General features: G+C 39.9%; 1 protein-coding gene across 2 annotated transcripts in view; it reads left to right on the top strand.

Annotated features, from left to right (window-relative positions):
* JAG1 (jagged canonical Notch ligand 1) overlaps window positions 1–15,380 on the top strand; it is a 46,431-nt gene that overhangs the window by 16,069 nt on the left and 14,982 nt on the right. Inside the window, exons 3-15 of one of the 2 annotated variants that reach the window (XM_088478061.1) lie at window positions 3,228–3,279; window positions 6,145–6,207; window positions 6,608–6,868; window positions 7,002–7,062; window positions 9,403–9,533; window positions 9,778–9,897; window positions 10,461–10,574; window positions 10,726–10,839; window positions 12,286–12,399; window positions 12,847–12,893; window positions 13,257–13,430; window positions 13,876–14,026; window positions 14,892–15,056. In XM_088478061.1, coding sequence (XP_088334187.1) covers window positions 3,228–3,279; window positions 6,145–6,207; window positions 6,608–6,868; window positions 7,002–7,062; window positions 9,403–9,533; window positions 9,778–9,897; window positions 10,461–10,574; window positions 10,726–10,839; window positions 12,286–12,399; window positions 12,847–12,893; window positions 13,257–13,430; window positions 13,876–14,026; window positions 14,892–15,056 — 1,567 coding nt within the window. The remainder of the gene's footprint in view (window positions 1–3,227; window positions 3,280–6,144; window positions 6,208–6,607; window positions 6,869–7,001; window positions 7,063–9,402; window positions 9,534–9,777; window positions 9,898–10,460; window positions 10,575–10,725; window positions 10,840–12,285; window positions 12,400–12,846; window positions 12,894–13,256; window positions 13,431–13,875; window positions 14,027–14,891; window positions 15,057–15,380) is intronic. The other variant, XM_088478062.1, reaches the window with a different exon arrangement.

The following is a 15,380-nucleotide window of genomic DNA, read 5'->3' as shown; positions in this document are numbered from 1 at the left end:
GGGCTTAACAGGAAGTGGAGTTCCCAGATAACTACTAAGAAACACACACCCCTTCCTTCAAAGATTTTCCCCTCCTCCATCCTTAATTACTTTTAGTTTTCTTAATGGCTTATGTGCATTTGTTTTTTTTTTCTTAGTTTGAGACTGCTCGAACGACTGTGTTGTAAGGTGGTTGTTTAGGTATCGGTGCGTCCTCCCTGTTAGTTCTGTGGTTGCTGCTGACTCCCTACGGGTTTGGCTGCACCACTTGTCCGTATGGATCCACCATAGGTTATGTTATGTATGAACGATCTTGGTGAAAGATTTCCCTTGAACTCTGTAGTGCAGGACCAACGATATTGGGTGTAAACACTGATGGATATCTTTATCTTTCAGTGAAGTCATCCTGCCACATCTCTGAACAGGCAATTCTTGAAGATATCGTCAGATTGGCCTGCGTGTATGGACAACAAAAGACCTTGTTAACGACCTGCGGGAGCGCGCATTGTTGGTTCGGCTTAAGGGAGGGTGGTCCACAAGCGAATGTGTTGGTGGTTTATCTTGTCATGTAGTTGGTGGTTTATCCTCTGTTCTTTTAATTGCCATCATACCTACCTATACCCCTCCTCACAATCCTTTCTTTTTATTCATTATTTGGTAGTAGTTTTTATGTTGAGAATGGATATTGGTGTTTCATGTCTGATAAGTGGTAGGCCTTTAAGGAGTTTATGAACTTTTAAAAATGGAACCCTATGACGATTGTAATGGTCACATTGTGGGGGATGGATGAGCAGTCACCCAGCATTAACCTGAGTTGCTTTTTGAAAAAAAAACAAAAATTTTTTTTTTTTTTTTTAAAGTTGCATTTGCCAACATTGGGGGGGAGATACTTAATAAGGAAGTGAAATGTGCAAAGAAAAAATAATTACCCCATTCTATGATCTGTCTATGATGGGCTTTGTAGTGCACATATTTCACAGTGTTCTACCATCCTTTTTTGGGAGTAAAGTATATTTTGGCTGTACTTTTGCCAGTTAAAAGTAAATCCAGTATTACTAACAAGGGTTTTTTTTTTTTATGGAAGTCCTGTATCCCAACAGAAATTTTAAACATTTTTGTTTTCTTTCCTCTGATCTTTTGTTCAATTTTTAATTGAAATGGCTGGTTACGTTACAGAAAACCATCATCCTGCTTGGGTAGAGCCCCTTGATGCTCACTCAGACCTCCAGATACCTGAGGGAGGCAGAGAAACTGGAAAACGGGCATTGTCCTAGAGATTCAGAAAGCTATCTTTACAGATGTCGGTGAATCTAGTTCCTGATTGGATAATTTTTTATGAGATGGATATTTATAAATTTGAGATCTAAACCTGTTACTGTCCCGACTAGTATTCTGGTTATTCAAAGGCCCTTTCTCTCGCACTTGGCTGTTTCAACCACTGGAAGAGAAGTAGGAGGGGCAGGGCTATAGGTAGGGGAGGAAAATGTATTACTAGGTGATGGTCCAACTTTTAAGCCATTGCAAAGCGCTCCGGTCTCCTAACTTACATCTTGTATGTAAAAAAAAAAAAAACCTGTGTGCCAGATAATTTCATTGCTCTGTGAATGCCCCCCCCAATAGTTAAAACAAAATTCCTATGTCTGTAACTTGTCTGTATCAGAAAAGGAGAATAAAGGTGTGACACTCATGCAAGTGCTTCATTGGCGGTTTATAAACCGGTGGAGGAGATACTACATGTAACATAAAAGTCCATAACAATATTGCTTATAAATGTTATTAATTTGCTGGAGAAATTGCACAATCTGCTAAATGGACCTGGCTGATGGTCTTTTGTATTGGTGGTTACGTACACGTCCAGACTTGCCCAGATTTGCTTACTCGTCTCCGTATTTTCCCACAGCTATCTGTGTACAAATTGGAATCCTACTCTTTTTGAATATTAAATATATTTAGGCTGTATTCCAAGTGGAGCCTCACAATGAAGCGCTTTCCTTCAAAGCTTGCGTGCTCTGTCAAGTTGTTAGAAGTCGCATTTATGCTGACTTTTGAAGTTTTTCTTCATCCTACACCTTCAAGGTGTATGCCTGGCTCCATAAATGCTGTATGCGCTTCTGGTTTGTCTCCTGTGTAATTACCACATTCCATTTCGTTCCAAGCAGTTTGGGATCTACAGCTGGTACCACGACTGAGCCAAATCATTTTATTTGCTGGTTCCTGCCTCGTTCGGCACTAGCTCCGACTGGCTGAAATGAGAATACAGCTGATGGTTTAGCCGAACCAGGGCTCCTTTAAAGACCTGTTTATAAAGTGGTCCTACTTGCAGCTCAGACTTGTCAGGGCTGTAAAGCAGGGAGCTCTGCCTTACTGGCTAGCCTATTTTTTTTTGGGGGGGGGGGGAAGTAGAGATAAAAGGTGGCCGTATACAATGGCTGGCATCCAGCCAGGACGATGGAGTTGGTTTAAGCAGAAGATGCTTATGATTATTACTGGAATGTATGAGATCTGCTGGTCAGATTAGTGCGCCTATAAATGTGACACATAGCTTCGCCCTAGAGGTTTTGAATGCTTGGGCCCTAGACTGTGTGTTTTTAAAAGCGCCCTCTCCTCCCTCCAACCTCACTAAAATTCACCCGTTCTCTCTCTGGATACCTGATACTTGTGGGAGCATTGATGGTCTATTGCAGACAAAGCTTTGAAAGAGGTGCTGAAAAGCAATAACTCCCAGGAGACTCCGCTTCAGATGCTCAGTGAATTACTGTTTGCAGAAGACTATGTACATGTACATATTTTCCACCCCTGGCATCCGGTTGGTTTGTCTACTTGTTTACACTCCATATAATTATTATTATTATTTTTTTTTTACCTCCCACTTCTCCGAAATAAAGATCATTTTGTTCATTCTTATATATTTTTTTTTTTTTTTGTATTTTACGCTTAAATGGCAAAGTTTATTTGTTCTCCCCCAGTTAAATATGAGAGACTCATTACTGTTGACAAAGATGAGTAATTTAGGGTTGAAAGGTCCCTGCTGAATCAGGCTGGGTAAGTTCGCTTACAGGGTTGAAGGAGGATCATCTTTGATTCAAGTGTAATCTGTTGCCTATTTAGCTTTTATTTGGCATAGATGAATACCTAGCTCTGACTTCGTCAAGCACACGTGTGTCTGTATCGAGCCAGGGTTATTATTAAACGTGTATTTATATGTAAGACTTTTTTGTTTTTTTAATGGAATTTCTAATATTTTGCAGAGATCTTATACCTTGGTGGTGGAAGCATGGGATTACAACAATGAGACCAATGGTAAGTATCTATGAGCCACTGTATATAAATGTGATTTTATCTTATTTTGTCTAAAATGCAATAGCTTTACGTTTTATTCATGGCGGCCTGGCTGCGGCACATGGCGGAGACCTATATGATGGTCTATTTATCAAGCAGTGTTAACCCCTTTCTCCAGCGTTCTTGCTGGAGGAAGAGGGTAACCACACTTCTCCCTATTTAAGTATAAAAATGGCTGATTATTTTTTTATTTGTTTTCCTAGCTGCCCCTTTATTTTAGATTGTTGCGCTGAGTGCACACCATACGATGGTGGGATGCAGCGAGCGGTGTAACGATACATCAAGCACGTCGTACTCTGCACTATCTGGCATAAGATGGAGCGATGTATCGTTACATGCTGCATGTAACTACGCATCGTTCATCTGACAGCAGATGGGATGAACGACTGTCGGGAACGATGGATCGGTCGTACACACTATATGATGTGTATGATATATCGTTTTTGATCCTCGTTGGAACGATATATCGTACAATACATCGTGTAGTGTGTACCAAGCTTTAAGCTGCATACACACATAAAGATTTTCTGTCAAACCATCCAACTAGTTGATTGATTGGTATGAAAATCTGGTAAGGTATGAAAGCAAATGACAATCGGCAATTTGCTCCCAAACGCCCGAAAATGGACAAAAACTGTTTTAACAAATTGATTAAATCAAACATTTAACAAACTTGTCTGACGACCATTTTCATCTGTTTTCTGGGATTTAGGAGCAATTTGCTGATCATCAGTTACTCCCATACATTCCCAGATTTTCATTCCAACCAATCAACTAGTTGGATGGTTGGACAGAGAATCTTTACGTGTGTATGCAGCTTAACTGTCATTCCTATAGGCTGGCACAGGTACTGCGAGCAGGGTCACTTTACCAAGCGGCAAAAGCTAAGCTTTTCACTGATGGGTAATGCCATTTGATATGGCATTGCACATACCACACAGTTGGTCAAGCCGAGGCAAGATACTTTGTCAAGAGAAGCCTCAGCATTGCAAATTACAGCCTCGCTACAACCTGTATGTAGAATTTGAAGGCACAGGCATGAGGCGATATCTGAATACAGTGACATACTGAATGTTGGTTCATCCCACAAGTGAATGCATTCATGAACCTGTACACTACTTAGTACCCAAAACCATGTATGTAGGTGACGCATGTGTTTTTTTTTTTTTTGTCGTTCCCTAGCACTTAATTTCTCTACGACCTTGTTCTGAAGTTATCCGCGTTGCGAGCATTGAAGCTGGTTTTCTGTATTAAGTCCCTCAACACATATTTCTTTTTTTTTCTCTGCGCAAAAAAATAAACAAAGCGGCAGCCCCAGTACAGTCCTATCGAGACCACAGTGGGGCTCATTTTTGTGACCTTCAAGCCAAACTGCATGGGGTCCCTGATAGAAGTTTTGTTTTTCATTTCTCCTTTTCCCGCAAGCTAATGGTATTCCCAGGGCTAGTTAGTTAAGTGTGTCTACAGACTGAAAGCCCCAAGTGAAGGTTACCATTATTGGTTATAAAAATGTTTTGAAATAGATATTGATGAGGGCAGGTGCAGCCCAAGGTTCCAGGGCGACACTGCTGCCCCCTCTAAGGACTATATGAGAAAGATGTTGATTGCTTTTTCACCTTTAGGAAAATTATATATATTTAAACATAAATCTGTGAAATATTTCGTTACCCATTTTCCATCCGTTATATTTTATTTTTACTTTTTTTTTTTTTTTTTTTTCTCCTAACTTTAATTTTTGTTTGTAATGCTAAACAAAGTTGCAGAGCTTTGTACCATTAAATTACGAGCAATGTGAGCAGTAACTGTTCATACACATGGGTGTTTAAAGTCCAATAAACTCTCTGTAATACAGATAATGCTAAAATTGAAGGAAAATGGACCTGTTGCAGTTTTGCCTGCACCTACATAAGCAACATATTACACGCATGTAAATGCTTAGTACACAAGATCCTGTCTTGCAGTGATTTAAGAACATTGGGGTCTATTTACTAAGCCTTGGATGGAGCGAAGTGAACTGAAATAAAGTACCAGCCAATCTGCTCCTAACTGTCATTTTTTTAAACAGCCGGTGACATGACTTATGAGCTGAATGGTTGGTACTTTATCTCCGTTCACTTTCTCCATCCAAGGCTTAAGATGGGTACACACTTAACATGTGTACCTAGCGCTGACAGGCCGACATATCGGGCGATACGTACACACTGGATAGTGTTGCATGAGATCGTCTGATTTTACTGCATGTACAAAAGATCGGGAGATCCGGCTGACGACCCCACGGGAGCGCGCGCTAAGTGATTTAGTGCAGACACAATGCATGATATTAACGATTTGACGTTATGATGCGTCAGAATCGGCCAAATCGTTAGCAATATCGTGTAGTGTGTAGGGGCTTTTAGTAAATAGACCCCAGAGTTTCAATACTCTGCTGAGGTTTGGTAGAGAATATTGTCTATGCCTGTAACAGGTGTGTGTACAGGGCCTTATTGTACCTTGGAGATAATTTATACATATTCCGACTGTAGTGTAATTGTTGTATAGAACATGGTGATCTGCTTGTGCCCAGAACATTTAAATAATAAATAAAAAAAAGCAGAAAAAAATGTAAACCAAAACCATTTTTACATCAATAGTGGAATAAGATCTAAATGAATCTCAGGAGGTTCTTAAATTGCCTCCAAGAACTTTCCCCCCCACCTCTCTGTTTGTTATAGAAGGCTCTTACCATTTATTTTTGTTTGCCATGCTAAACCGTCTGCCCTTGTGGTTTTTCTTTCCACTGTGTGCAAAGTTAATTTAAATGTTTTATGATAATTCTTCACTTTGCAGTGAAGGCAGAGCCTGCTGCAGGTCGTAAGCCAGTGTCAGATCGTTTGAGTCATAAGGCCCAAGGTACAGAGTGAAATACCACAGATATATACAATATTCCGGGCTACTGTGAAATATTATTTCAGGTTATAATGTTAAGCAGATGCATGTTTTTTGAAAGGACAGGTTGCGTGTCTCAGTATGTTCAGACTATGTCGGCAATATTTTCCATATTTTTCTCCATATTTATTATTATTATTTTTTTTATCAGTTACTTAAATAGCTCACTTTAACTTTTAAATAGATATTGTAGGCCAAGGAACGGTTTTGGCACTATTGCAGTGTATAAAGTGTCCTTATTTGGAGGTGAATGTATATAGCATCCTGGGTGTGATTTTGTGTTTGTGTGTTTTTAATTTTCGGGCTGTAAAACAAGAACGTCAACAAACGGCGATGTCATTTATTTATATATTTTATTTTAAAGATGACGATGATGATGACATCATAGACAAGGCCCTCCACTCCGGTATGATCAACCCTAGCCGCCAATGGCAAACTCTCAAGCAGAATGCTGGCATGTCCCACTTCGAGTACCAGATAAGAGTAACTTGTGACGACCACTACTATGGATTTGGCTGTAACAAGTTTTGCCGGCCGAGAGATGATTTCTTTGGACATTATACCTGTGATCAGAACGGCAACAAGACCTGCTTGGAAGGCTGGATGGGACTTGAATGTAACAGAGGTGCTTTGAATGTGAAATTCTATTTATTTCTAGTTTGACTATATTATATATTTTACCCTAAACCTATTGGTACTGATTTGAGGCTTCTTGGGTACATCGATTGACCTTTTACCTTGATCTTTTATATTTTCAGCTATATGTCGCCAAGGCTGCAGCCCGAAGCACGGGACTTGTAAGACTCCTGGAGAATGCAGGTAACTTACAGCTGAATAGATCTTATGTGCCTTTGTCAAACTACTGTAGGGTGCTTGTTTCAGTTGTGACTGATGTAGAATCCACAAAGTGAGCTTAATCTTGGGCTTGTGGCCCCTATGGCATAGCCGGGGTTAACACATTTTCACTGTCCACCCGTCGTCCCGTCCCCCCCCCCCCCCCCCCCCCACCACACCAAGTCTATCAATAGGCAAAAAAAAGTGAGGCATTCTTCAGAGTGGGATTAGTGAGATCTCTGGGTCCCTTAGCTCTTGTGAGCCAGCGTCTGAGTGCTGAGAGGTTAATGGCTGAGATGGAATCTCGTCAGTAGATGCTGTTTGTTGCTGGGCTTTGAAGTCCTCCGTGTTCTGGCTTCGATACAATGGAAAGCAGGTTTTATACATACTCGGACAATTTAATAATTAAAATATTGGGGACGACTTGAAATTACAGATCTTCTTTCATCTGCCCATTATCCCATTGTTAAGCTTATGTTATAAACCTGGTAAGATAAAACTTTTTAAAAAATGTTCATTGGGAATAAACGTATATGGTTTGAGTTTTACAATTGTCCTAATGTAGGGAGAGAAAAAAAAAAGCCTTTTTTTTTTAAATATTATTCTGACCACTTCATTAAATGCTGCTTGCATTCTGCTAAATTATCTGACGTTTGTTTGCATTAGAATACTCGTTATAAATATGCCTGTTCTGTGGTCACATTGTTAAACTGTAGCTGTTATATCAATTGCTTTGGGCATATTATACAGTAACTCTGATCATGAGGTGAGTAGCAGTTTAAGAACGGCTAATGACTTCTGCTCTTGTCACCAAAATAAACACGCCTTGCTGAGTCGCTACAAGAACCGGCTTTGTTTCCAGGTTTTTAGGCCTTTCTCTTTCTAGATCATATACCTCCTATTCAATGCCCAGACATGCATTATTGCTCATATTTGCTTAAGGTGCAACTTTCTCACACTTTATTTGCATATTCTGAAAAAAAAAAAAAATGGTCTTTGAGAAGCTCAAACAATTAAAAATGTGATTGGATAGTATTGTAAAGCTAAATTGCAGGCTTCTAATTGAGATAGATGCTGGTCATTGTAGTTTGCTTCCCAAGGGGAGACAACCAGGGCAGCTAATCTTTTATCTCACAGGCTGACACTTCGGGGGCCATGGAAATAGTCAATAACCAAAATTTAATGTAAAATACAATTATTTTTTTTTTTTTCGGCAAAAATGTTCATTGTGTTTTTAAAAAAAAAAAAGTATGAGTGGAAGTTGCTTGGTGGTGTTTTTTTTTTTTTTTTTTTTTTCTAAAACTGATGTTTTTTTGGAACTTCGAGATAAAAATATAAGGATCAACTCATACATCGTGCCTAAAAAGGTACTTCAGTTATGGATCAGAGCCATGCTGGTCACATAAATGATTAAGTACTAAAAGGGACGTATAGCATAGAGGGTTAAATGGGCTTGCTATTTAAAAGAGAAAAAATGAATCTCCCCCTTCAGAATGCACTAGCTTTCCCATGATACGGATTTGCTGTGGCAGATTTCTATTTGAAGTCTGAATGACCTCGATCTAATGGTTTATTTTCCTAGTTTATAAGTCTGCTTTGGGGGGCGGGGGGGGGGGGGGGAGAGAGAGAGTTTTGGTCTCCGGCTAAAGTGTTTAGCTTTGGAATCCTTGCTCCCGCATTGAAGACCCCACTAGGGTCTGTTTCCTATCTGTGGCGTTCGCTTCATGTGGTTATAATTTCTAGATGGCCTTCTCTCTTCTTGAGGATATAATCCATTTTATGTTCAAACATAATTTTGCGAATCAGGGTTATTTTTAACTTGTATAAGGTATGAGCATCCTCTTGTAAAAAATTAAAGAGATCTCAAAGACCACAGGCTGAAAAAAAAAAAATAATAATAATAAACCAAAAATAAAAAAACAAATAAAAAAAACCTGAACAGGAAAGCGTCCATGTCATTGTTCCCCGGGACTTTATATTTTACACACAATTGATTGTCCACTTTGACATTGCCTAGAGATTGATTTGTAGAGCGCACCCACTCTCTCTGTCTCATTTGAATGACCTGAGAATAGAGTATTATTGTACTGAATGGCACCACGCAGGGTCTCCCAGAACAGTTATTCTTTTGTGAAGAGATTGGCTTAGAGACCTTGGCAAAAACTACTAGTAGGTTTGTTTACAAGAAAGCACCAAATACACCCTCTAGGAATGCAGTACGTTTTTATACATGAGGGAAGGATTCTGTCGCAGTGAAGGCGACTTTGTATAAACCTTTGTATTTTTTATTTTATTCCCCCTTTCCCCCACCCCCTCCCGATGTAGATGCCAATATGGATGGCAAGGACAGTACTGTGACAAGTGCATTCCTCACCCAGGATGTGTCCATGGCACTTGCATTGAACCATGGCAGTGTCTGTGTGAAACGAATTGGGGTGGTCAGCTCTGCGACAAAGGTATGCTAATTATATACAGCAAACTATAAATTCACGATGTAAAGCCTCTTGTCTTTTATGTAAGTTTTTTTTTTTTTTTCTTTTTTCTCCATTCTATTACATTTCAATCCTAAATTAGCCGCCGCCACCACCAAATCCGAATAGACTGAAATTTGCTTAGTGCGTTTGCAGAACTGTCATCTAAAATAGCTTAAACACTGTATAATATCACTCACTGACCAGTGTATCCCTTTCCTCATGGTAGATCTCAACTCCTGTGGAACCTACCAGCCCTGTCTGAATGGAGGCACATGCAGTAATACAGGTCCCGATAAATACCAGTGTTCCTGTCCGGAGGGGTATTCAGGGCTCAACTGTGAAATTGGTAAGGGGTTTTATATAATAATCTGTGCATATTCCTGATAATACAGTAAGGTTGTGGCTGGCTTTTATATAGATAGTGTTTGTGCACCTCCATTTATATATAATTAATGATGATTTTTTTTGTTACCTTGTAAACTGCATTATGCAAGCATGCTCCTTCACAAGCACAAGTTACGCTTCCTGGAACTTTTTTACTTTTTTTGTTTTCTCTGTGCCTGTGTGTGTTCTCCCCCACCCCCATTGTACAGTGATGCCTTCTCCTGAGGCTATGGGAATCTGTGTTAGACCTGGCTCAGACTCAAGCTGATCTAAGCTATGGCACATTGATCAGGTCAGCTTAGCATGAAAGATTATTTCCTTCTTGTTTGAACTTAGTTGTGTTAAATCAAGCACTGTTAATGAGAATAAGATATAGAGGCATTGGTGCTGGTCACAACTTTGAGAGCAAGGTGGTCTGTATAGAGGACAGAAATGCACCTTTTTTTTTTCTTTACTAATCTTTTAAATACTGACGTTTATTTCTTCTAAGTACGCTCTTAAGTAAATATCATCTTCTTTCTGCAGCTGAACATGCCTGTCTTTCTGATCCATGCCACAATGGCGGAAGTTGCTCAGAGACTGCTGGAGGATTTGAGTGTAACTGTGCTCCGGGTTGGACTGGTCCCACCTGCCTCGTCAGTATGTATTTTCTTTATTTGATTTTAATGTAGGGTTTTAAAAGTATTTAATAAAATTAAAACAATACGTAATGTGTGTGTGTTTTTTTTGTTTTTGTTTTTTTTAATTAATTTTTTAAAAAAATGTTGAATTTTTTTTTTTTTAATTAAAGATATCGATGATTGCGCTCCAAATCCCTGTGCGCATGGCGGCACCTGCCAAGATCTAGTTGATGGATTTAGGTGTGTTTGTCCTTCCCAGTGGACTGGCAAGACATGCCAACTAGGTAATAACAATGGTGTATTTCCTATCTCTTTGCATGTGGGTTTGAGTCTGGCCAGGGTGCTGTATGTGTGGAGTTTGTACGTTCTTCACGTTTCCTGCGTGGGCTTGTCTTTCATAAATGGAGCATTATATTTGTAATGAGCCTTTGAAGCTGGAAATCTGACCTCCTTTTGTCTTTGTGATCACTTGTGTGAAACTTGGACAATAGACAGTTGCCATGTTGTCAGGCTATAGCTGTATGTATTACTAGGATGGCCATGTCTGCTGACTGCTCATTAGAGTTTGGCTGTAGGTTGTTTAAAAACTGTGCAGTTACTTCCAGAGACGGATTATCCACTAAGCAACGCAGGCTCCCGATTAGGGCCCAGGGGTAACGATTACTATACTGTATCCTATTTTATGTTTTTTCGAGACACCAAGTTGAGGGGAGGGAGTTTAAGTTTGCTCTTTTATAAGAAAGTAATTTTCATAATTACTTTAGCATAGTACAGTGTTTATTAGCTTATTTATTTTGTATTCTATTTTTTTTTCTTTTTATACGAATACCAATAATAACAAACAAAACCCCCAGTCATAGTCACTGAGCGCACTCGCACGGGAAGGTTTTGAGCCTTAACCATAACTAAGTAGTGTTCTCTGGAAAAATCATTTAAGTGGAGCCCACATTCGCCCTGCCTGGTCCTGTGGGAAAGTTGCTGTAACTTTTCAGCCGTGTCAACTCCCACAGACCAAGGAGTTTACAGCTGGGCTCCAAAAACGTGGTTGATCTCATGAAGAATGAGTTGTCCACATTCTCTTCTATGGAGCTCTCTAATCTGGCTGACAATGGTGCAGAAAGTTCTCTTCTGAAATGGTCAATTGCCTCTGACTCTTCTTAATGAGCGGTCACACAAATACCCGTAACAATTATAGAAGATCGTTTAAAATCTGGCTAAAAACAAATCTCACAATACAGGCAGATATGCTCCGCCGTACTGCTCTATCCGTAACTTAATGAGGCTAGGGAGCTGGTTCAAAGGTTGCCCTTCTGTATATTTAAAGGAAATTAGGATTTAGGAATTTAATAAACCTCTAGGATTACTAGAGACTGATGCGTATGTATGGTGCTGGGAAATGGTTTTTGTTTTTTCTTGTTTCTCAGCACAGACTTGAGGACCAGCAGAAAATCTGTACCATGTGTGTACATATAGAAAGATGTCTCCATTGTATATACATTACAGTGAGATCAGTAAATCGGAACGGATGTTTAGCTAAATAGGCTAAACACTCATCCAGAAAAAAAACTCAGTTACCGTGGAGAATGGGGGTGTAGCCTGTGGCTCCCACGGCTTGGTTTGTGTGCATGCTGGAACTTGCAGTCCCACAGCAACTGTAGCGGCACAGGTTACTTGCCTCTCTTGATCTGCCGTACTAATCATTCCCCTCTTGTGTTTTTTTTTTTTTTAAGATGCAAATGAGTGTGAAGTTAAACCCTGCGTTAATTCAAAGTCCTGCAAGAACCTGATTGGCAGCTACTACTGTGACTGTATCCCCGGATGGACTGGCCAGAACTGCGACATCAGTATGTACTAACAATCACATGATCCCTTTTCCTGCGTCCATGATACTGATAAGCACCTGCAGCTATTTCTACGACTCATTTCTGACCCAGAAGAAGAAATTGTGCATTAGCTGGTATAATAGAGGAGAAAAAGGGTGTTGTCAGGCTGGGAATATACGATATTATCAGACCTATTCGCTTGTAGCCTGGTCATATTTTGATACCATGGCTAAAAACAATGGTGTGAAGTTCAGCTTCTGGAAGAATTGCTTAAGGAGTTCCCACCCTGTAAAATAACCTTATCTTAAGGAAAGGATGCAGGAAACTTGACTAAAGCTCTATCTTGCTGCACTTGTACAGATTTACATTATTTCACCATCATTTGATGTGTGTATAGAGTATTTGATTTATAATTATTTTTTAATCCATTTTTTTTTTTTTTTTTCTTTTTTATTTCTTTACATGTAGACATCAATGACTGTATTGACCAATGTCAAAATGGAGGAACTTGCAGGGTAAGTCTTGGTTTTGTTGTATTATATTTTTTAGTTATCATCGTACAATCGTATTATCGCCGTACAATCGTTGCTCTATTATTAATAATTTATAATACTAATAATATCATTATTAGACCATCATTTATCGATTTATCTTGAAAATACGTTTTGTTTTGTTTTTATTATTATTATTATTATTATTATTATTATAATTTTTATTTATTTATTTTTTTGGTTGGTGAGTGCAGGTTTGTTCCTAACTGCGGTAGTGGCGGCATTTTGAAGGAAGTTGTGATATGCATTTTGCAGGAGATTGTTATGATTCTAGTTGGTGCTAAGTAAACAGTATTTCCTTTTGTTCCAACCTTTGACAAATTGCAGGACTTGGTTAATGGATTCCGCTGTATCTGTCCGCCGGGCTATGCAGGGGAGCGCTGTGAGAAAGACGTCAATGAATGTGCCAGCAACCCTTGCTTGAATGGGGGTCACTGCCAGGATGAAATCAATGGATTTCAATGTCTGTGTCCTGCTGGTTTCTCTGGAAACCTCTGTCAGGTGAGCCCTGGTGAAATGCAAACCTTTGAGAATTGTTCTTGTTGTTAGACCGGCAGTTTTTTTTTCTTTTCCTAATGACTTGTACACTAAATACCTGTTCAGTGAGGCCTGCTATATAGTCATACTCCTTACAGCTGTCTGCCAATAACGTGTTGGTTGGAGGAGGGTGGAGGATGCGTAGGAGAAATCGGATCCATTCAGTTAAACAGATTGCAAATGTTTGCGTGTTAGAGGGTTTTTTTTTTGTTGTATGTTCGCTGTTGGCCTTTGGTCACTGTTTTATATCAAGAAACTTTTCTGCAGAGATCTAGGCAGACCAGGGTTGTACATTCTGCTAGAAGTAAAATGATAAGAAGGTCTGATTCCAGACTGTCTGCTCCCTTTAGCATTGAATCGGGCGATAATAAAACCTCCTTGTTTTGCTGCCTCTTTCCAACATTTACAGTTGGACATAGATTACTGCAAGCCCAGCCCATGCCAGAACGGAGCGCAGTGCTTTAATCTTGCCGTAGACTACTTCTGCAACTGCTCCGAAGACTACGAGGGGAAGAACTGCTCACAGCTGAAAGATCACTGCCGCACGACTCCCTGTGAAGGTAAGGTGCCAGTTACCGCGACACGCTGGGTTGTCTCCAACACAACCATCACTTGCAGGTGCAGCAACTAAGTGATTTGTGGCTCATACGTGCAATGTGACAGTCCAGCTAGGTCCAAGTGGTTAAATCATTAGCATAAGTTGCGCAAAGCAAGTGCCTGGAATAATGGACCTCTCGTGTTTGCCCCAGTCATGTAGGGGTCATTGTTCTGCTTAATAGGCAGTATTCAGTATGCCTGGACTATGCTTAAAGTTCATTGAGGCCTGAGGGATTTATGCATCAGAAATGTCATTAGTTCCTAGTGGATTGATTTATTTTATTACCAGTTATTTATATAGTGCATACATATTCCGCAGTGCTTTACAGAGAATATCTTACCATTCACATCTGTTCCTGCCCCAGTGGAGCTTACAATCTATATTCCCTATGGCAGGCAGACTATGGTCAATTTTTTGTGGGGAGCCAATTAACCTACCTGTATATTTTTGGAGTGTGGGAGGAAACTGGAGTACCCGGAGGAAACCCACGCAAGCACAGGGAGAATATACAAACTCCGCACAGTTTGAATACAAACAGAATGACTGCCTGGGAAAACGTGGCATGACATTAGTTCCCACTACAGTGCAAACTTGAGTGTATAGTTGTCGAAGAACAATCCTGTAATGAAATAGAGCTTTATTTAACCATCCCTATGAGATGTAGTAATTTAATATCCTACTAATGTGATGTTGTAGTGTAACTGTTATACTGATAATGGTCAAACTTGTTACAGTTTAAACAGCCGATACAGTTTGGCCGTGATCAGGACAGCCCAGTCTTACAAGTCATGTAATTTCTACCTTTTGTCCGTCACTCTCTCCCTCAGTGATTGACAGCTGTACAGTTGCGGTGACTTCCAACAGTACCCCGGAAGGAGTGAGGTACATTTCCTCTAATGTGTGCGGACCACATGGCAAATGCAAGAGTCAGGCTGGAGGCAAATTCACCTGTGAATGCAACAAAGGCTTCACTGGCACATACTGTCATGAAAGTAAGTATGCTTTAATATAGGAATAAGACTGCGTGGACTTTCGGTTTTGTCTAATTTCAGAGGGTTGTATCTTAGCAATTTAGCTAGTCGCTATGTGTCTGATGCGCGCATATCCGTCACGTACAGATGTGTCCTCATATACCAAGCCCCAACAGGTCTTACGGCGCAAGTGAGCCGCACCGAGCAGTGTAGCGCAGTGACTTTTCCTTTAAATTGCACGTTGTAGTCTCATTGCAGACTCTGCATGATACCACTCAAAATTTATTAAAGATTTTTCGGCTGCGACTTTTGCTGCACAGAAATTAATTTTAAACATGTACAAAG

Source organism: Taudactylus pleione, unplaced genomic scaffold (genome assembly GCF_031769625.1).
Source record: "Taudactylus pleione unplaced genomic scaffold, aTauple2 ptg000206l, whole genome shotgun sequence".
Taxonomy (NCBI): domain Eukaryota; kingdom Metazoa; phylum Chordata; class Amphibia; order Anura; family Myobatrachidae; genus Taudactylus; species Taudactylus pleione.
The sequence above is the reverse complement of the archived record's forward strand: the minus strand, read 5'-3'. Positions and strand labels throughout refer to the sequence as shown.